The following is a 22280-nucleotide window of genomic DNA, read 5'->3' as shown; positions in this document are numbered from 1 at the left end:
CGCAGGACTTTGTTCCCAGCACTCAGGAGGCAGAGGTAGGAGGATTGCCGAAAGTTCAGGACTACCCTGGGACTACATAATGAATTCCAGGTCAGCCTGAGCTAGAGTGAGAACCTACCTCAAAAAAAAAAAAAAAAAAAAAAAAAAAAGCCCTGGGGTTAGTAACCAGATATGACATAGGCCTGTCAGGTCAGCACTCGAGGTGGAGACCACAGGACCAGAAGTTCAAAAGCATCCTCAACTACATAATGAGTTTGATGCCAGACTAAATCACATGAGATGCTGCAAAAATGAATAAATGAAACACTAATCCCAGGAGGATCATAGCTAGTTCAGGGCACTTACCCATCATGTGGAAGCCTACTATTAGGTACTAGACCTATAAAATCAGAATCCCTAGACCTAAGGTGTATGTGTGTGTGTGTGTGTTGTTTTAAGAAACTTATATTAAAGCACTAATATATCACAGTGGCTGACCTGTAGCCAGCACTTAATTTTTTTGTTGTTTTTATTTTTTCGAGGTAGGGTCTTACTCCAGGATGACCTGGAATTTACTCTGTAGTTTCAGACTGGCCTCAAACTCACAGTGATCCTCCTACATCTGCTTTGGAGCCCTGGGATTAATGGCATGTGACACTCCACCCAGCCAAGTATTTTTTAATGTTTTTTAAAAAATATTTATTTGTTTGAGAAAGAGGCAGATATATAGAAAATGGGCACATGCAACATGTTGTGCAGCTGGCTTTATGTGGATACTGGGGAATCAAACCAGGGCCCTTTGGCTTTGCCAGCAAGTGCCTTAACCGCTAAGCCATCTTTCGAGCCCCAGTTGTTTGTTTTTTAATTTTTTTGTTGTTTATTTATTTTTAAATTTTTTGTTCATTATTTATTTATTTATTTATTTGAGAGAGAAAGAGAAAGAGGGAGATAGCAGAGAGAGAGAGAGAGAGAGAGAGAGAGAATGGGCGTGCCAGGGCCTCCAGCCACTGCAAACGAACTCCAGACACATGTGCCCCCTTGTGCATCTGGCTAATGTGGGTCCTGGAGAATGGAGCCTTGAACCAGGGTCGTTAGGCTTCCCAGGCAAGCGCTTAGCCACTAAGCCATCTCTCCAGCCCTAATTTATTTATTTATTTGAGAGTGACAGATAGAGGGAGAGAGAGAATGGGCACACTAGGGCTTTCAGCCACTGCAAATTAACTCCAGATGCATGCGACCCCTTGTGCATCTAGGTAACATGGGTCCTGGGGAACTGAGCCTTGAACCGGGAACCTTAGGCTTCACAGGCAAGCGTTTAACCGCTAAGCCATCTCTCCAGCCTCCCGGTTGTTTTTTAAGATGGGTCCTTGCTATGTTGTCCATTCTCATCTTGATCTTCTGAGGCTAGCCAGTCCTGCCTTAGCCTCTTGAGTAGCTGTGACTATAGATGTGTACCACTCTGCCCCGCTTAATAAATATTTGAATAGGGAATGAACAGTCTCTAAGTCCTCCTTTTATTGGGGGGGCAGTTGTCATAGGCCAGTCACCATCATGTTTATTTTCAACGTTTCATTGGTTTAATATGTCTAAAGTGAATTTTTGTGACTAATCAATAGCATCATTTTTATATAAAATCTTAAGAAATATTTAGGGGCTGAAGGAATGGCTTAGCAGTTAAGGCATTTACCTGCAAAGCCAAAGGACCCAGGTTTGATTCCTCAGGACCCACATTAGCCAGATGCACAAGGGGGCACACACATCTGGAGTTTGTTTGCAGTGGCTAGAGGCCCTGGTGCATCCATTCTCTCCCTCTCTCTCTCTCATTCTCTCCCTCTTTCTCTGTCAAATAAATAAACAATAAAAATAAAATATTTTTTAAAATATTCAGGATAGTTGGAAAAGTCACAATTCAAAATGTGATCCAGATACTTTTTTTTTCAAGGTAGGGTCTCACTCTATCCCTGGCTGACCTGGAATTCACTGTGTAGTCTCAGGATGGCCTTGAACTCACAGAAATCCTAACTCTGCCTCCCAAGTGCTGGGATTAATGGCAAGTGCCACCATGCCTGACTACCAATATTTTTTTTTTTTTTTGGAGGGGGGAGAGTTTCAATGTAGGGTTTCACTCTAGCCCAGCTAACCTGGGATTCATTATGTAGTCTCAGGGTGGCCTCTACTCACAGCGATCCTCCTACCTCTGCCTCCCGAGTGCTGGGATTAAAGACATATGCCAGGGCTGGAGAGATGGTTTAGTGGTTAAGGCATTTGTGGGCAAAGCCAAAGGATCCCAGTTTGATTCTCCAGGACCCACATAAGCCAGATGCACAAGGGAGCACATGCATCTGGAGTTCATTTGCAGTGGCTGGAAGCACTGGCATGACCATTGTGGCACGGCCATTCTTTCTCTCTCTAATAAATTTTTTGTTTTTCGAGGTAGGGTCTCACTCTGGTCCAGGCTGACCTAGAATTCACTATGTAGACTCAAGGTGGCCTCAAACTCACGGTGATCCTCCTACCTCTGCCTCCAGAGTGCTAGGATTAAAGGCTTGCACCACCACAGCCAGCCTCTAATAATTTTTTTTAAATATGTTATTTATTTATTTAAGAAAGAGAGAATGGGCATGCCAGGGCCTCTAGCCACTGCAAACAAACTCCAGACATGTGCACCATCTTTTTTTTTTTTTTTTTTTTGGTTTTTCGAGGTAGGGTCTCACTGTGGTCCAGGCTGACCTGGAATTAACTTTGTCATCTCAGGGTGGCCTTGAACTCATGGCAATCCTCCTACCTCTGCCTCCCGAGTGCTAGGATTAAAGGTGTGCACCACCACGCCCAGCTTTTTTTTTTTTTTTTTGCACCATCTTTTACATCCAGTTTTACGTGAGTACTAGGGAATCCGACTTGAGACCTTTGGCTTTATTGGTGAGTGCCTTAACTACTAGCCATCTCTCCAGCCCCAAGACACATTTACCCAAATTTACCTAAATTACCCAAGACAGACGCTTGCATGAATTAGTACATGTACAAGAAACATACAAAACATACAAAAACATAGCACTATAAAAATAATTCAGCCAGGTGTATATAATAAGACTACATAGTAGTGAATTCCAGGCCAGCCTGGGCTAGAGTGAGACCCTGTCACCAAAAAAAAAAAAAAAAAAAAAAAAAAAAAAACAGGGTTAGAGAGATAGAGATGGCTTCCAAAGGCCTCAGGTTTGATTCCCCAGAATCCATGTAAGTCAGATGCACAAGGTGACACCTGCATTTGGAGTTGGTTTGCAGTGGCTCAAGGACCTGGTGCGCCCATTCTCTCTCTCTCTTTCAAATAATAATTAAAAAAAAAAGCTGGGCATGCAGTGTAAATTGAATTCTAGATGTCTTTGGAGCCCTAGGGAAAGCTTTGTCCTAAGCCAGTGTATGATGTAGCTGAGGTCTGTACTGTCCACCGAGCTGGGCTTCTGCCTCGGCTCGGAAAAAACTGCAGAATGAACCAGTGTTCCTTTGCTGCTGGAACTGTCAGTTCGTGGCTCCTTGCGCCTGTGTTGCGGATGGTGCTGACACCCAGGTCCCAGCTGCGACCCTGCTCTCATCTCCATAGCCACGGAACACCTTGTTTCTACATCAGTCCATTCACACGACGTTCCACCTCGCTGGCAGGTGCTGCCATGGGCGATCTTCGTTTTCAACTACCAGCTGGTGATTGTTTCCAAGTCTCAATATCAGCACACCGAACAGGCAACCCACCACCCCTTGTTTTGAAAACATCACCCTTACTTTCATCTGGACCTCCCGTCAGCGGCTAGATCCTGGTGTGTCAGCATGTTCTTGTTGCGCTTAGCTAGTGCCTTCTCCTTTGCGACAGATACTGTGATGGCCTCTTTATAAATAAATTCTTGCTCTTTTACAACAACAACAAAAAATAATTTCTGGGCTGGAGAGCCGGCTTAGTGGTTAAGGTGCTTACCTGTAAAACCAAAGGATCCAGGTTCCATCCCCCAGGGCCCATGTAAGCCAGATGCACAAGGCGGCACATGCATCTAGAGTTCGTTTGCAGCCACTGGAGGCTCTGGCATGCCCATTTTTTTTTTTTCTCTCTCTCTCTCAAATAATTAAAAAAAAAATAAAACTCATTATTTCAATATCTAATGTACTGTACACTGAGAAAAATAGTTCTTAGTTTAGTAGCAAATTCAAGTGGGTACTCTTCCCTGAGAACTTCTGCAGCAAACACACAAAGGTATTTTTGTCAGCTCTAGAACTGAAGCCCCTGCTACTGCTTTCAGAGGGCTTTGGAGGGGAACAACTGGGGTTAGCCCATGATCCCCTAGGGAAGATGCTATCCCTGAGAGGACGTATATTAGGTAGAGAGTCCACAGAACTGGCATTCTGACTCAGGTCCATGTAGTAGGAGGGAGGACACAGAGGGCAGAAGTTTGTACTATAATTAGTTGTACGTGTAACAGATGAGAAGGAGCAGAGTTCAGCCGGCAACTATTTTGAGCAAGCTGCGATTGACAGGACATGTGTGCTGGACTGTACTGATCCCGGGGCCAAGCTGCCTGCCTGCCTGCAGTGTGCGGTGTGGGGGGGAGGCCTGGGGCAGCAGGCGTAAGACAGCCAGACAGACAGGCCGGACGGGGTACCAGCGCCTCAACTTCTCTCTCTGGGACACTATCCAAACTCCAGGGGCCATAGGCCAAGCTGAGCGATGGGTGCTGAGGAAGAGGTGCTGGTTACATTATCAGGGGGAGCCCCCTGGGGTTTCCGACTTCAGGGGGGGGGCCGAACAGAGGAAACCCTTACAGGTGTCCAAGGTAAGGGGCAGCCCCCTGAAATGGAAGTTTCAGGGAGAGGGGAACCCAAGGGAACCTGGAAAGAGTCGCGTGGTGGCCTACTTGGGGTGGTGGGCAGGGAAGCATGCTCAAGTCTTGTAGCAGGGAGCGGACTCCAACCATAGGCTGCTTCTGTGAGCAAAGCCCATTCCTGGGTGCAGGGAGCAGAGTAAAAGAAAGAGCCTGCTGTGGTAGCAGAGGCCAAACCTGGTCATCCAGTGTTTTCTGCTCTGTGCTTCTCTCTACTTCAAACTCCAGGAATGTAGGGAAGGTCCTTATTTCTCTCTGACTAAACTGATAGGTGACAAGCCGAGGCTGTCTCACTGAGCCCAGCCCAGCCCAACAGTGCCCTGCCCTGCCCTGCCCTGCCCTGCCCTGCCCTGCCCTGCCCTGCCCTGCCCGTCTTCAGTACTCCACTTTCCTCAGTCAGATCTTTTCTCTTACTAGGCAAGATGTTTTTAGGCGTTAGAAGGGTTGTGGCAAGTTCTGACCTCTTAGATGAAGTCATTGCCTTTTTGGTTTCATCCTGCAGACTTAAGTTTTCTGGACTGAAAAATGTGGCTAATAATAGTATACTTTATAAAGCATTTTAAGAATTAAATGCAATAATGCAGCTGGGTGTGACGGCACAAACCTTTAATCCCAGCACTGGGGAAGCAGAGGTAGGAGGATCGCTGTTGAGTTTGAGGCCACCCTGAAACTACATAGTGAATCTCAGGTCAGTATGGGCTAGAGCGAGACCCTACCTTAGAAAAAAAAAAAGCAATAATGCATATAACTCAGCGCTTAACTAAAACTCCATAAATAACCATGTATGTACTCTGTGCACACACACACACACACACACATACACACACACACACACATGCAATCACAAGCTCTCAGAAGCTAGCTAACTAGAGCTAGGCTACCTCAATCTGGAATACTGTTCTCAAATATTAACTTTTGTCTTTTTTCTGTGAGGTGGGGTCTCACTCCAGCCCAGACTGACATGGAATTCACTATGTAGTCTCAGGTGGTCTTGAACTCACTGATCCTCCTACCTCTGCCTCCCCAGTACTGGGATTAAAGGTGTGCACCACCATACCTGGCTCAAATATTAACTTGTAATGCCACCTAGGATTCCAAGGTCTAGAAAGGATTGTTTAATTAATTAATTATTTTTTATTTTTTGGTTTTTTGAGGTAGGGTCTCACTCTAGCTCTGGCTGACCTGGAATTCACTATGGAGTCTCAGGGTGGCCTCGAACTCATGGAGATCCTCCTACCTCTGCCTCCCAAGTGCTGGAATTAAAGGAGTACGCCACCACAGCCGACCCTGATTAATTTATTTTATTTATTTATTAGTGAGAAAGAGAATTAGCACACCAGGGCCTCTAGCCACTGCTCAGTTGGTAAACTCCAGACTCATGCACCACCTTGAGCATCTGGATTTATGTGGATACTGGGGAATAGAACCTGGGTCCTTCGGCTTTGCAGGCAAGGGCCTTAACCATAACCACTAACCTCTCTCACCAGCCCCAAAAGGAACTATTGGCCAGTCAAGAGATCATCCTTAGAGAAAAACCTTGGGATTTTTTTTCATATCCTGTGCATGCTGTTTTCTCCAAGCCTGTTTCATTCGGTGGTTGCTTTGTCCCCACCAATCTCCATTAGCCCTCTAGACAGGCCTCCTTAGCTGCAGCCCCAGGCCCTCTCTATCCTTGCTACCCTTCAACATAAATCCCTTCACAGAGGTCCTTGCTGTCCTTTCTTTCATTCTGTTCCCATCGGAGCCCTCCATCATCTACAATCTCTCCTCCAACATCGCAGATCCGGAGACGGAGCCAGGCTGGCAGAGCAGGACTCCACGAGCGGGACCAGCTCTTGGCGATCAATGGGGTTTCTTGCACCAGCCTCTCTCATGCGAGCGCCATGAGCCTCATTGATGCCACAGGGAATCAGCTTGTCCTCACTGTGCGGAGGTATGGTCCCCTCCCTTTCTTTTCCCTTGGTCTCTGGCTCCTTTTGCCTGTCTCAGATCTGTGGTTCACTGGCCTGGCTCCAGCAACTAACAAATATTGTATGTTTTCCTGTTGGAATATGCCTCCCAAAGGGTTTGAATGTACCTGCAATTAAGGGATGAGGTGTCAAGTGGGTCTTGTAGGGACTGGTCTTCTCCAAACCTCAGCCTATCTTTTCTTTAGCACATCTTCCTCAAAGTCCACTTCCACACAGAGCTCTCCACCAAGCATACTTGTACTCTTTGTGTGGGTGTGGGTGTGTGTTTCATTTTTTGAGGTAGGGTCTCACTCTAGCCCAGGCTGACCTGGGATTCACTATGGAGTCTCAGGGTGGCCTTGAACTCACAGCGATCCTCCTGCCTCTGCCTCCTGAGTGCTGGGATTGAAGGGGTGCGCCACCACGGCCAGCTCGTGTATTTGTCTTCTGATCTTCCCTCTTCCCAACCGTATGCCAGTGCTCTCTCCACTGCCTCCTGCCCTCACCCTCTCTAGATCTCTCTAGCTGTTAGTCATGCAGCCCCTCAAGGTCTGTCATCTTTCCCATCCAGGGTAGCAGAGGAGGGGCCTGTGAGATCTCCATCCCCTGGGGACCTTCAGGTGCTATCACCGTTATCTCCACTGAGTCCTGAGCCCCCTGGTGCTCCTGTTCCCCAGCCTCTTCAGCCTGGGAGCCTTCGCTCACCCCCTGACAGTGAAGCTTACTACGGAGAGACAGACAGCGATGTCGATGGCCCTGCTGCCCAGGAGAAGCCGCGCCGACCCCGCCGCCGAGGCCCCACGAGGCCCTTCCTCCCAGGAGCTCCGTCGGATGAGGTCTACCTTTCTGACAGCCCTGCGGAGCCAGCACCTGCTAAGCCTGGCACCCCTAGTCAGGGAGACAGCCGAGTGAGCTCTCCATCTTGGGAGGAAGGGGCAGCCCTTCAACCACCACCAGCAGAGGCTCTTCTGTTACCCCATGGTCCACTCCGGCCCGGCCCTCATCTCATCCCTATGGTGGGACCTGTCCCCCACCCAGTGGCAGAAGATCTTACTACCACCTACACCCAGAAGGCCAAGCAAGCCAGTGAGTGCCTAAATGCCTAAACCCTCATGTTCCTAGTCAAGACCTGAGCTCTAAACCTGTGCTTCCATTTTATCTACCTCCTGCCCCTTGGGTAGTCTTTGGGACAAGTAGAGAAGAGTAGTAAGGGGGAGGGAAAAATAATTTTATTTAAGGTCCTTACTTTTTTTGGGGGGTGGTGGAGTATGGTCTTACTCTAGCCCAGGCTGACCTGGAACTTACTCTGTAGTCTCAGGCTTGCCTTGAACACACAGTGATACTTGATACTCCTACCTCTGCCTCCGGAGTGCTGGAATTAAAGGCATGTGCCCCCATGCCTCATTCTTACTTTTTTTTTTAATTTCTTTATTTATTTATGAGAGAGAAAAGGACAGATAGAGAGAATGGGCATGCCAGGGTCTCTAGCTACTGCATACGAACTCCAGACATGTGTGTCCCCTTGTGTATCTGGCTTATGTGGATCCTGGGGAATTGAACCCAGGTCCTTAGGCTTCGCAGGCAAATGATGCTGTAACCGCTAAGCCATTTCCTCAGTTCCCTTACTTCTTTTAAAATATTTATTTACTTGAGAGAGGCAGAGAGAGAGAGAGAGAGAATAAATATAGGTGCTCCAGGGCCTTTAGCACTGCAAAGGAACTCCAGACACATGGGCCACCTTGTGCAGCTGGCTTGTGTGGGTACTGGGGAATCGAACCTGAGTCCTTGGACTTTGGAGGCAGGTGCCTTAACCCTAACGCCCTCTCTCCAGACCCAGGTCCTTACTTCTTTTGCTGTGTGAACCAGTGTAGCTAAAAGGTACAGGTGGCTCAGTCCATGCCAAGAATTGACTGAGCGGGGAAATTGGGAAAGAACATGAAAAAGCAAAGGTTTTGGTGGTGGTTGCTGTTGTTTTGCTAAAAATCAGGATGGGGTGAGGCGGAGGATAGATACAGGGTGGGGAAGCATCTGAAAGCAGGGTAAGGTCATTTAGGCCCTTTACAGTGTTGATTGTAGACATGGCATCAGAGCAACCTTGGACCTGTAAATTCACTTGGGTTTCCTGCAGACTGGGAGGCTTGAGATGATCATGAGAACCCTAGTTAAGTGGGAGAGGGAGGAATCTTTGACTCCTTATCTCAGGCAAGAATGTAAGTCCGGGCAGAAGAAGAAGCCAGATCCACTTATCTCTGGCTCTTTGCTATTTTTTGATGTGGGCTACAGAACCAAATCTTAGAGTGCAGTTTCTCCCTGCCTATGCCTTTTTTCTTTTATTTTCTCCCCAAGCCCCCTTTTCTGAGGTAGGGTCTCACTCTAGTTCAGGCTGACCTGGAATTCACTGTGTATAGTCTCGGCGTGGCCTTGAACTCACGGTGATCCTCCTAGCTCTGCCTCCCGAGTGCTGGGATTAAAGGTGTGTGCCACGACACCCGGTGAATCCTTTTTTTTTCCTGTCATCTCTAAATTGTCAAGATTACCCTCTAGTTCTCATCTTTTGCCCCTCTGCAATTTAGATTCTGGCTCTAGAATTTTGTATCTCTAAGTATTAATAGAGAGGGACAAAAGGCATGAGAGACTCTGACGTCGTTGAGAGTGTCTAATATCCGACAAAGAAATTCCAGAGGAGCTGGGTGTGGTGGCACACGCCTTTAATCCCAATACTTAGGAGGCAGTGGTTTAATCCCAACACTTAGGAGGCAGTAGTAGAAGGATCGCCATGGGTTCAAAGCCAGCGTGAGAATACAGAGTGAATTCCAGATCAGCATGGGTTAGAGTGAAACCCTACCTCAAACACCAAAACAAAAAAGAAGAAAAAAAAAAAAAAAAAAGAAATTCCAGTGGAATGCTCAGGATCCCGTACTTATCCCCGATTCTCATTTTAGTACCCCTCCTCTCTCCATCATGCTGGGCGAGATTGTAGTTAGTGGCTCAGGCTTATTTTTAGCCAAGCAGACCTCACTGTCCGGTGGGGCGGGGTGAGGGGAAGGGAAGGCAGGTGCCCATGTCTGTCACACAGGAACTTGTGGGGCAGGGAAAGAAGGGAGGGGGCCAGACTCCCAAAATAGCTCAGTGAGCTCATTCAGCTGCCAGCTCTGGGGCCAAGACAAAAGGGGCTTTAAAAGGCATTGGGGGGTGGCTCAAGCTGGTCCTGCTCCAGCCAACACTGCCTTTCTCGGCATGGAGACCTTTGAGCCCGTCATCCAAGAACCTCTCAGTCAAGCCAACTGCGAGAAAGCCCCAGACCCAGTTCCTGAGCTCCAAGATCCATTCTATGCAGGTACCACACCCTCTCCCATTCAAGGGAATCCTGGGGTCTAGAATGAAGAGCAATGCCTTACGAGTTTAGAAAGGGTGGTCCTTAGAAAAGATTCATACTCTCTTATCCCCTGTCTTTTCCTCTTCTCAGGAGTGTCATTGCTCCTTGCTCAGAATGGTTTGATGCTATCACACATGTCCAAGGGTTTATGGCCACATGAACTGTAGAAAGCTCATAGGAAAAGAGAGGTGGGAGTACGTTGTGTTTACTCGAAGGCACGCGTGTGTAAGTCTGTGGGATACAATGTGTGTGAATATTGTGAATAACAAGCAGTATACATGAGCAGCTCATGTCAAGAAAAGCTTGAGAGTAGGCCTTAGCAGTGTGTTAAAGTGCTAAATTTACTTACCTCTCTTAATATTCATAGCAATCTTATGAGACAGCCGTTATCATCCTCATTTATAGATGAGGAAACCAAACTTCAATGAAGTGAAGTAATTCTCTATGAATGGACCGCTGAGTGCCTGTTTCCTCATATACTGTATTATCCTGTTATATACACATTGGGATGAAAGGAACAAAAGCCCTAGTTAGAAAGTAGTTTGGTATCATGACTGGAAGTCAATGGAATTTCAAGAATTTTTCAGAAGGGACTGGGCACCATGAACCAGAAAGTATCCATGTCTAAGGTAGTCTTAGCAGCAGGGCAGCCTTCCCATTTTCTGACTCCACCTACCCAGGCCCCACATGGCATGGGAAGCCCTGCCCCAGTTCTTTAGCACAAAGCCCCTTGCGTGCCTGCCTAATGGTGGCTGCCAGAGGTGTTCTCTACCCAATAGGCTTGGCAAATGAGGAAGCAGTTCTGACTTCCAAAGAAATCTGCCCCAGTGCCACCCTCATCTTGAGGGAAAAGAGAAATATATGTACCTGGTAACCTTGAAAGTGTCCTAAAGATTTGGAGGGTTGCCTTGGAGAGCACTTTGGCTTTTCCTGTCTCTTGGATCCGAGACTATCCCTGCCTGTGAGTAGAAGGGGTATGAAGGACAGGGGAATGCTCTGGCAGTTGGAGGGTCAAGATCAACTAAATTTCTACCTAAATGGTGACAAGAGAAAAACTCTGGGAGGAGCTGCCTGGACCATGTAGATGTGTGCAAATATTGTTGAATGACTATTTTCATGTGGGCATGTGTATGGGAACTGAAGTATACCTTAGTATAAGAAAATGATATTGAGGACTGGCGAGATGGCTTAGTGGTTAAAGCACTTGTCTGTGAAGCCTAAGGACCTGGGTTCAATACCCCAGTACCCATGTAAGCCAGATGCACAAGGTGGTTCTTGCGTCTCTGGAGTTTGTTTGCAGTGGCTAGAGGTTCTGGTGTGCCCATTCTCTGTCTCTTTCTCTCATTGAAAACAAAAAAAAAAAGATATTGAGCCAAGCATGGTGATACATGCCTTTATCCCAGCACTTGGGAAGCAGAGGTAGGAGGATCGCTGTGAGTTTGCAGCCAGCCTGAGACTACATAGTGAATTCCAGGTCAGCCTGGGCTAGAGTGAGACCTTATCTCGAAAAACCAAAAAAAAAAAAAAAAGATATTGGAGAAAATGCACTGCCGTTGGCTTTCAGTAGATTGATATTACTGAGATAATGCAAGATGGTACTTATTTCTATGACTGTCCCTAATGGAAACACAATGGTGGTGGAATTGTGAATGAAGAGCCTCATGTATCTTGATTGCAGGGTTAACAGGTGAGAAATGGGGTAAATCCTGAACTTGCTTTAACTTGCTTTTTTTTAAAAAAAAAACTTCTGGCTTTTGCTGTTCGGAGTGGGCATCAGCCAGCTTTTATTTTATTTATTTATTTGAGAGAGAGAGATAAAGAGGCAGATAGAGAGATAATTGGCGTATCAGGGCACTCAGCCACTGCAAATGAACTCCAGAAGCATGCACTGCTTTGTGCATCTGGCTTATGTGAGTACTGGGGACAGGAAGCGCCTTAACCGCTAAACCATCCAGAAAATCCCAAACTTTCTGAGAAGCCTGCTAATAGTATCTCTGGGGTAAGATAAGTGTCCCCTCTCATCTTTTGTCTCCCTGGGACCTGTCTCATTTCCATGCCCGCCATGGGGTGACACCTCCCCCCACTCCCACTGCCAGTCAGGAATGGGAGGCAGGTGAAGAATGTGTGGGGTGGGTAAGGACACATCTCCGGGCAGATAAAAGCGGAATAGAGGGAAGAGAGGACAAGAGAAGAGCTGTGCTGAGATCAGTGTCCCTGTCCTTGGGTTCACCTCCCCCCCTCACTCCACTCTGCTCCCAAGTCAGAGGACCTGAACACAGGCAAGGGACCTTGTCGGGCCTGCCAGCGGAAAGACAGGTCTGTGAGGGAACTGGCTGGAGCGGGCATGGGGTCAAAGCTATGTGCAGCAGTGTTGGAAGAGGCCGGGACGCCCCACTGACCAGTCCCCCTCTTGGTCTCCCCAGAACTTCAGCGTGCAGAAAGCCTCCTAGAGAAGAGCGTGAAGGAGGCCAAGACCAAATGCCGGACCATTGCATCTCTGCTAACTGCAGCCCCCAACCCTCACTCCAAGGGGGTGCTTATGTTTAAGAAACGGCGGCAGAGGGCCAAGAAGTACACCCTCGTGAGTTTCGGGGCCGCGGCTGGGACAGGCACGGAGGAGGAAGACGGTGTCCCTCCAACGAGCGAGTCGGAACTGGACGAAGAGGCCTTCTCGGACGCCCGCAGCCTAACGAACCAGTCCGACTGGGACAGCCCCTATCTGGACATGGAGCTGGCCAGGGTGGGCGCGGGCGCGGCAGAGGGTCAGAGCCCCGGGGTGGCAGGGCACCTGAGCGAGGTCTCCGGGCGAGGGGTCCAGCTCTTTGAACAGCAGCGCCAGCGCGCGGACTCCAGCGCCCAGGAGCTGCTGGCCCAGGCGGGTCCCGGGCAGGGCGTGCAGTCACCACCCCGGGCCCGGAGTGCTCCCCCGGAGGCGGCGGCTCCCCCTCTCAGCCCGTCGCCGGCCCCGGTAGCCAGCCCCAGCCCCTTCCTCCCCAGCGGTGGAGCCCCGGCCCCGGCCGCGAGCATCTTCAACAGGTCAGCCAGGCCCTTCACCCCAGGCTTCCACGGCCAGCGGCCACCGGGTACCACTTCGGTGATCTTCCGGCCCTCGGCTCCGAAGAGGGCCGGTGAGAGTGGGGGGGCCCTCGGCCCCGCCCCGCCCCCCTTCGGGTCCTCTCCGCCGGGGCCCGCCGCCAGCCAGGCGCCCGGCTCGGGCTCCCCGGGCCTCCCACGCTCCTCGGGCCCCGTGACGGCCACCAGCTCCCTGTACATCCCGGCCCCGAGCCGTCCCGTCACGCCGGGGGGAGCTCCAGAGCCTCCCCCGGCTCCGGCCGGCGCGGCTGCCATGACCTCCACCGCCTCCATCTTCTTATCGGCTCCCCGGCGAAGCCCCGCGCGCGCGGAGGCCCCAGCCGCGGACCCCGACAGCCCGAGCGCCCGCGAGCAGCGCATCGCCGTGCCCGCCGCGCGCACGGGCATCCTGCAGGAGGCCAGGCGCCGGGGCACCCGGAAGCAGATGTTCCGGCCTGGCAACGACGAGCCCAAGAATTCGCCCAACCCCGAGCTGCTGTCGCTCGTGCAGAACCTGGACGAGAAGCCCCGGGCCGCCGGCGGCGCGGAGTCCGGACCCGAGGAGGACGCTTTGAGCCTCGGCGCGGAAGCGTGCAACTTCATGCAGCCGCCAGCCGGGGGCCGGGGTCCCAAGACCCTGCCGCACGCGACCCCGAAGACCCCGCCTCCCACGGCTCCCAAGACCCCCCCACCCGCTGTGGCTCCTAAGACTCCACCCCCTGTGGCTCCTAAGCCTGCGTCTAGAGGTTTCCTCGATGGGCTGGTGAATGGGGCGAGCCCCTCGGCTGCAATCCCTGAGCCCCCCAGGCTGCAGGGCAGGGGTGGGGAGCTGTTTGCCAGGCGGCAGAGCCGTGCAGACAGGTATGTGGTGGAAGCTCCGCTGGGTGCTGGCCTTGGCCCTCGCCCTAGGAGCCCTTCTCCCACACCCTCGCTGCCCCCGTCGTGGAAATACTCACCCAACATCCGAGCCCCACCTCCCATCGCTTACAACCCGCTGCTCTCGCCCTTTTTCCCCCAGGCTGCCCGAACGCTCCCCAACAAGGCCCAACCCCAGGGGCCACGGGCAACCCCCAAGCAGGGCATCAAGGCGCTGGATTTCATGAGACACCAACCCTACCAACTTAAAACTGCCATGTTCTGTTTTGACGAGGTTCCTCCAGCCCCTGGGCCCACATCGGGCTCCCCCAAAACTGCCAGAGTCCAGGAGATCCGCAGGTTTTCCACTCCAGCCCCGCAACCCACGGCAGAACCCCTGGCTCCCACTGTGCTCGCCCCCCGAGCGGCCACCACTTTGGATGAACCCATCTGGAGGGCAGAGCTGGCCTCGGCCCCTGTCCCTGGCCTCGTCCCGCAAGAGTCTCTCAGGGGCCTTGCTGTCACCCCTAGCTCCTGTGGTTTCCAAGTCGCCAGGCCCCGGTTCTCAGCCACCAGAACAGGATTGCAGGCTCACGTGTGGAGGCCTGGGGCTGGGCACTCGTGAGCAGGGAATCGGTCCCAGGACCAAGAGATGAAGCATCCAGCCCCAGAAGTTGCTTCTGCCCTTATCCAACATCCTCTTTCAGAAATCTGAGGCAAGTTCCCTCCAGCCAGATAGTTAGCGTCCCAGCCCCCAGCTCACTCATCACGCCCCAGCTTTCCCCTTCTGCTTTTCAACCCGTTATCTTGGCTTTGGTATTTTTGCTTTTCTGTGTTTTTCCTTGCCTGGATATCTGGCTTTTATCTCTAGGACTCTCCACCGAGAGGTCTCCGTTTCTTTACGTTTCTATTTCTCTCTGTGGGTCTCCCATTAATATTCAGTGAGGTACACAGTAAAAGTGACCATTTGGATTTCAGGCAAGGTCACCCCTAGGCAGGCAGCCTAGAGACTGATCCCGGTGTGTGCTAAGCTCCTCCCCATTCCTCACTCTGCCTTTCCTAGCTTAGTTGGCATATGCCTAGGTGGTGTGTGTGTGTGTGTGTGTGTGTGTGTGTGTAAAACTGTGAGTGAACAGAACTGATCTGGAAAGTGATCAGATGTGCACAAATGTGCTGAGGCCGAATAAGAGGGTGAGATCTTATCAGATACCCCACCTGGGTCTTTCCCTCCTACTCCACAAGGAGTCTAGGAGAGAAAGCTTCACTGAGAATGACTCAATAGAGGAGCAATATCAGTATTGATATCAATAGAGTCTTAGCAGGTGCCCAGAATCTTGTAAAGTTGATGGAGTCTGACAAGGCTGAAGGCAGCAACAATTTGCATGAGGCGAGTAATACCAGCTTGACCAGAAATAGAACTAAGCATTCTTTTATACCTCTGCATTTCAGGAAGTCAGCAACCTGTGCTGAGCAAGTCAGTATCCAATAAATTTTTTTTTTTTTTTAAAGACAGTTTACTGTGAGAACAAGTTACTATCAAGCTCATTCCTTCATGAGCCAAAGACAAGATGGATGGTGAAGAGAGTGAGGCAGAAGCCAGAGCAGAGCTGAAGTGAGTGAAAGTGATTAAGATGGAAAGGGCAGTGTTGGCTGAGAGTAAAGTTGGCTCACAAGAATCCCACTGTGTAGCCTGCCGTGGTGGCACACGCCTTTAATCCCAGCACTCAGGAGGCAGAGGCAGGAGGATCGCCTTGAGTTTGAGGCCACCCTGAGCCTACATAGTGAATTCCAGGTCAGCCTGGGCCAGCGTAATACCCTACCTCAAAAAAAAAAAAAAAGAAAAGAATCCCACTGTGTGTGAGAGGAGCAAGTCTGAGGGTGAAATGAGGCAGGCATGAGTGTGTGCGTGCGTGAAGAATGTTGATATTTTTTAAAGACAGTTCTCATGTAGCCCAGGTTGGTCTGAGATTCCCTATGTAGCTAATGATGGCTGTGAATTCCTAATCCTCCTGCCTCCGCCTTCAAAAATGCTGGATTACAGGCATGTGTCACCATACCTGGTTCAGTATGCTATGAAAGCTGAAGGAAAATTTGATGGTTAACTTACCTGCTGAGAGTCTAACCTTCAATTTATTTGTCTTCTTGTTCTGACTACCTGAGGAAGGGCGGGGAAACACTGACCTCACATTTCTTTTAGTTCTGCCCCACCCTTAGAAACCCCAGCTCTTGTTCCTTTTCAGCTACAGTACCTAAGTTCTGATCCTAGAAGGGTAAAGACTTTCCTTCCACAACGACCACCAACAACCATGTTTGCTGTTTGACCTGGGAAGTAATCATTTCCTTTGTGTATTGGGTGTCACAGTTCTTTGGTTTGTGCACAAGAATAAATGTATTCCCATACACTTCTGTTGCTATCATCTCTTCTGGTTTTACACCCCAGTCCTGATCTCTCCACGCTCTTTTCTAACCTGTCCTACTTACTATGTTCCTGCCCTCCTTTTGCTCTTTTCTACTTATTCTGTTCTGCTCTGCTTAAATCAACTCCCCACCACTACTGTTTGTTTGTTTTTTTTTAAGTTTGAGAGCGACAGACATAGGGAGAAAGACAGATAGAGGGACAGAGAGAGAATGGGCGCGCCAGGGCTTCCAGCCACTGCAAACGAACTCCAGACGCGTGCGCCCCCTTGTGCATCTGGCTAACGTGGGACCTGGGGAACTGAGCCTGGAACCGGGGTCCTTAGGCTTCACAGGCAAGCACTTAACCGCTAAGCCATCTCTCCATCCCACCACTACTGTTTTTCAAAAAGTACTTTTAAACCGGGCGTGGTGGTGCATGCCTTTAATCCCAGCACTTGGGAGGCAGAGGTAAGAGGATCGCCATGAGTTCAAGGCCACCTTGAGACTACCGAGTGAATTCCAGGTCAGCCTGGCTACAGTGAGACCTTACCTCAAACAAACAAAAATTACTTTGAAAATATTTTATTTATTTATTTGAGAGAGAGAAGCAGATAGAAAGAGAAAGGGTATGTCAGGGCCTCTCGCCACTGCAAACAAACTCCAGATGCATGTACCCCCTTGTACATCTGGCTTACGTGGGCCCTGGGGAATCGAACCAGGGTCTGTAGGCTTTGTAGGCAAATGCCTTAACCACCAAGCCATTCCCCCAGCCCACAAAAAGTACATTAAAAAATTAATTTGGGGCCAGGCATGGTGGCCTTTAGTCCCAGCACTTGGGAGGCAGAGGTAGGAGAATTACTGTGAGTTTGAGGCCAACCTGAGACTACTTAGTGAATTCCAAGTCAGCCTGGGCTAGAGTGAGACCCTACCTCGAAAAACGTGGTTGTTTTTTTTTTTTTTTTCATGCATATATACAATGTATTTTTAACTATTTTTAAATTTTATTTTATGTTTTAGAAAGAGAGAGAGAGAGAATGGGTGCACCAGGGCCTCCAGCCACTGCAAACAAACTCCAGACACATGTGCCACTTTGTACATCTGGCTTATGTGGGTCCTAAGGAATTGAACATGGGTCCTTTGACTTTGCAGGCAAGTGCCTTAGCTGCTAAGTCATCTCTCCAGCCCTATATAATGCATTTTGATCACATTCATCCTCCCATTGCCCCTTCTTGGCTCCCTTCTGCTCTTGCTGAACCCTTCTTTCTCCACTAGCCCCCCCCTTTTTTTTTGGCTTTTTTTTTTGAGGTAGGTACTGCCACACCACACTGGTCCCTGTTCCATCGTGTGTGTGGGTGTGGGTGTGGGTGTGGGTGTGACCTATTGGATTTAATTAGGGCTACTTACTCAAACAAGGAGGGAGATTATTTACTGGAGTTTGGGCAATTTATTAGTGGTTACACCACTGAGGAAAATGACTCCCTCCTCTCCAGGGGTGGGGCCTCAGAGCCCTCCCCCACCCACGAGGGAATGCTGGTAAGCCCCAGCTGCTGTGAGTTCAGCGTGCGGTGGCCATGCCATGCCCAGGAGAAGGTGTCTCACGGCTCTCCTCCCATCCTTCCGCTCTTACATTCTTTCTGCTCCCTCTTCCTGGACACTACCTGGGCTTTGGAGTGTCCAGAAGTTCTCTGGCTTCCAACTCTCTCTCTCTGAAGTCTCCATCCAGGTTCTTCCTTTCTCCCGCTGCTCCATTCTTTCCAGGTAGGGCTCACCTTGCACAGATTACACCATGTTAGGAAGGCACTTTGCCTTCAGTAATTCGTCACTCCCTGGAGGAAGTGACCACATTTTCTCTGGTAGTTAAATGAAGGGAACACAATGATTGGAGGTGGCAGTGGAATGTGACAGGAAAGAAAGCCCTAAGCCCCTAGGCCAGGTGTGGTGGAAACTGCCTTTAATCCCAGCACTGGGGAGGCAGAGGTAGGAGGATCACTGCCAGTTCAAAGCTACCCTGAAACTACAGGTCAGCTTGGGCTAGGGTGAGACCCTACCCTTCCAAAAACTGAAAAGAAAGAAAGAAGGAAAGAAAGAAGCCAGCCAGCCAGCCAGCCAGCCCGCCCTCCCTGGATCAGTGTTGACTGAGGTACCATTGCTCCATTTACCAGCAGAGGGCAGGGTTGCATCAATAGTCAGATGCTACCAACCACAAAGTAAGAATTCCGAAATTCCAGAAACCTTTGGCTAAATGGCTGTCTTCACTTGAGTCACAGATCAGATTTTGAGTTTGTTTTTCACAGGAATGTAGTAGTGATAATGAAGTCTCTATTTGCTGCTTGCATTTTTTTCTTCTAAATGCTTCCTTGGGTTTGGAGAAAATGAAGGACCTAAAAGATTAAGGGTCTGGAGACAGAACTGGTTTGTGCAGAGGTAGGTGGGGAAGACTTTCGGCCCCAGCAGGAGCAGGAAAAGAACAGGAAAGGTGCTCTGCCCGATGTGGTGGAGCACACCTTTTACCCCAACAACTCATGAGGCAGAGGGAGGAGGATTGCCGTGAGTTCTGGGCCACACTGACTCTACATAGTGAATCCCAGGTCAACCTGGGCTAGAGGAAGATCCTACCTCAGAACAAGGGCATAATGAGATGGATGAAGCATACTATGAAACTTCATAAACCACACCCAGGGACCATGGCTCGGTGGATGAGTGCTTACCTAACGTGCATAAGGCCCTGGGTTTGATAATGAACATTGAATAAAGTGAACATTGTGGTGTACGCCTGTAACCCTGACACTGAGGGAATGGAGGCCGGAGGGTCAGGAGTTTAAGGCCATCCTCAGCTGCCCGGTGAATTTAGGAGAGCCTGGGTTACATGAGACCTTGTCCCCAAAACAAAATAAGACTCTTCTTGAGGTAGCATGAGGACAAAGAGAAGTGGCTATGAGCAAAGTACAATGGTAAACATGTCAGAAAATGTCATAAAGAAACCCATTACTGGGCCAGGCGTGGTGGCGCACGCCTTTAATCCCAGCACTCGGGAGGCAGAGGTAGGAGGATCGCCATGAGTTCGAGGCCACCCTGAGACTACATAGTGAATTCCAGGTCAGCCTGAGCCAGAGTGAGACCCTACCTCGAAAAACCAAAAAAATAAAAAAAAATAAAATAAAATAAAAAAAAAAGAAAAAGAAACCCGTTATTGGGCTAGGGATTCAGCTTAGTGGTAGAGTGCTTGCATAGTGTGAACAAGGCCCTGGGTTCAATCCCTACTCCATCCCTAAAAGAAAAGAAACAAAGAAATCCATTATTTTGTGCACCTACTAATTTTGCACTGCCCCCCAAGCCACTTCCCTAGGCAACTGCAATAGGGCAGAGGTGCAGTGGCAGTTGTTTTCAGAACCTGAACTGAAGATGGAGAGGATCCAGGTTATTTGTAGCTAAGAGAAAAAGAGTGAGGCAGACAGATCTTCCCCACATTATCCCTCACTGCACTAGGTCCTGCCAAGATGTGCCCTCTAGGGACAAAGAGTAACATATCTAGGAAATTTAAAAAGCAGTTTTTGCCAGGTGTGGTGGCACACACATTTAATCCCAGCACTCTGGAGGCAGAGGTAGGAGGATCACAGTGAGTTCAAGGCCACCCTGAGACTCCATAGTGAATTCCAGGTCAGCCTGGGCTAGGGTAAGACCCTACCTCGAAAACCAAAAACAAAACAAAACAACAACAAAAGCAGTTCTGGACTGGTGAAATGGCTTAGCAGTTAAGGCACTTGCCTGCAAAGTCTAAGGACCCAGGTCTGTTTCCCCAGTACCCACATAAACCATATGTACAAGGTGGTACATGCGTCCAGAATTCATTTGCAATGGCTAGAGGCCCTAGCGTGTCCATTATCTCTCTATCTGCCTTTCTCTCTCTTTCCAATAAATAAAATAAAAAACACTAAAAATATGCAATCTGGATAAGCAGAGGAAATAAGGACAAAATAAATTAATAAATAAAAATTTTTTTAGGGCTGGAGACATGGCTTAGTGGTTAAGCGCTTGCTTGGGAAGCCTAAGGACCCTGGTTCAAGGCTCGATTCCCCAGGACCCACGTTAGCCAGATGCACAAGGGGGCACACACGTCTGGAGTTTGTTTGCAGTGGCTGGAGGCCATAGCGTGCCCATTCTCTCTTCCTCCCTCTCTCTCTCTTCCTCTTTCTCTGTCTGTTGCTCTGAAATAAATAAAAATAAACAAAAAAATTTTTTAAAGAGCATTTCCACTGTGAAGATTTCCATCCTGTCCTTAAACACAGGGCCTTACTCTCTCTCACTCCCAAATACATCCAACGTATTATTTAGGCTCCATCCCCAGTCTAAATTGGTCAGACTACCCCACAGGGCATGTTCTCCTGGTCTGAGTTCTTTCCCTCGCCCACTCAGAATAGCTACCCACCACTTACTGCCTGCTCTCTCTCACCCAGGCTGTTGATTTCTCCCTGAGGGCGTCTTTGGAGCTATGACATAAGGTGCAAGGCAAAGGGAAGCCCGTGGCCCAGAGAGCCCGGTGAGAGAATCCCAAAGACCTTTCTCTCCTTCCTGAGCCTCTGGGCAGGGAGGGTAGGATCTTGGTTCCAGGGTCTTAGTACCCCCCGTGCCATTTGAGCTGCTTGCGCTCATCAGCTCTATTAATAACCATCCTCCCTCCCCCACTGCCAGGGCTGCCCCCACGCCTGCCCAGCTCAGGTTCTCTGGTCACAGCAGCTCAGTCCTCCAAAGCTGCTGGACCCCAGGGAGAGCTGACCACCAACCGAGCAGCCGGTAAGTCTGCAGCTGTGTGGTGTGAGGGGCTGGAGCCCAATCTGTTGACTTCTGTGTCTGCAATTGTGATTCTTGATCCTGGGGGAGTAGTCCTGCTCCCTAACTATGCTCTCCGCTCCCAGCTGTCCAGTTCAGAGGAGTCATGGAGTTGGATAAAGAGAGGCCCAGGAGTTTGGGGGAAAATGGAAACATGTTGGGAGATCGGAGGCTGAGGTCCACTCATCAGCAAAATTGTGTGTGTGGGTGTCTAGAAACAGGACTCCACAGAAGACAGCTCATCTCTGCATACCAGCTCCTGTAAGGAGAGGCTAGAGTCTCTGTCTGGTCCCAGCTTGTCTCCATCCATGACCAGATCTTATTACCATGTTCCTGTCCTCCCCAGTTCCTTCCTTCTATAATGCTGAATTGACATGTTAGGGCTCAAATGCCCCCTGGTTCTCTCTCCACTCCAGGTCTGAGGCTTGGGGTATGAGACGCTTAGGGACACCCATGACCTCTCAGGCCACATTTCAGTCAACTCTGGTAAAAGATTTCTCTACCCCTTTGGGCCTTGCGGGAAGACTGAGGCGAGAATAGAGCCTGGAATCATAACCCTAGTTTGATATCCCAATGCAAATAAAGAGTTCAAATCATGTCAGGACCCTTAAACCTGGGTGCATTGCTGTACTTGCATTATTGACTTAAAACACTCCTCAATCCCAGCTATGATTTTTGTTTGTTTTGTTTTATTTTTCAAGGGGTCTCACTGTAGCTCAAACTGACCTGGAATTCACTGTGTATTCTTAGGATGGCCTCAAATTTACGGAGATCCTCCTACCTCTGCCTTCCCAGTGTGCCACCACACCCGGCTTATGCTTTTTTTTTTTTTTTTTTTTTTTTTGGTTTTTCGAGATAGGGTCTCACCTCACTCTAGCCCAGGCTGACCTGGAATTCACTATGTAGTCTCAGGCTGGCCTCGAACTCACAGCGATCCTCCTACCTCTGCCTCCCGAGTGCTGG

The 22280-nt window shown here is 49.6% G+C and overlaps 2 protein-coding genes across 3 annotated transcripts in view; both read left to right on the top strand.

Moving 5' to 3' along the window:
* Positions 1–4687: 4687 nt before the first annotated feature.
* Synpo2l (synaptopodin 2 like) lies at positions 4688–15900 on the top strand. The gene is given in 5 exon segments (XM_004657822.2): positions 4688–4753; positions 4755–4793; positions 6623–6774; positions 7362–7876; positions 12590–15900. Coding segments are annotated over 5 exon segments (2901 nt in total). The 3' UTR covers positions 14719–15900.
* The window catches only part of Myoz1 (myozenin 1), a 21382-nt gene continuing 13102 nt past the window's right edge, over positions 14001–22280 (top strand). Inside the window, exon 1 of one of the 2 annotated variants that reach the window (XM_045137770.1) lies at positions 14001–14099. The gene's annotated coding sequence lies outside the window, so the exon portion shown is untranslated. Of the gene's footprint in view, positions 14100–21220; positions 21282–22280 lie in introns of those variants that run through there. The other variant, XM_045137769.1, reaches the window with a different exon arrangement.

Source organism: Jaculus jaculus, chromosome 18 (genome assembly GCF_020740685.1).
Source record: "Jaculus jaculus isolate mJacJac1 chromosome 18, mJacJac1.mat.Y.cur, whole genome shotgun sequence".
In the NCBI taxonomy this organism is placed as follows: domain Eukaryota; kingdom Metazoa; phylum Chordata; class Mammalia; order Rodentia; family Dipodidae; genus Jaculus; species Jaculus jaculus.
Note: the sequence above shows the minus strand (reverse complement) of the source record. Positions and strands in the feature narration are given on the sequence as shown.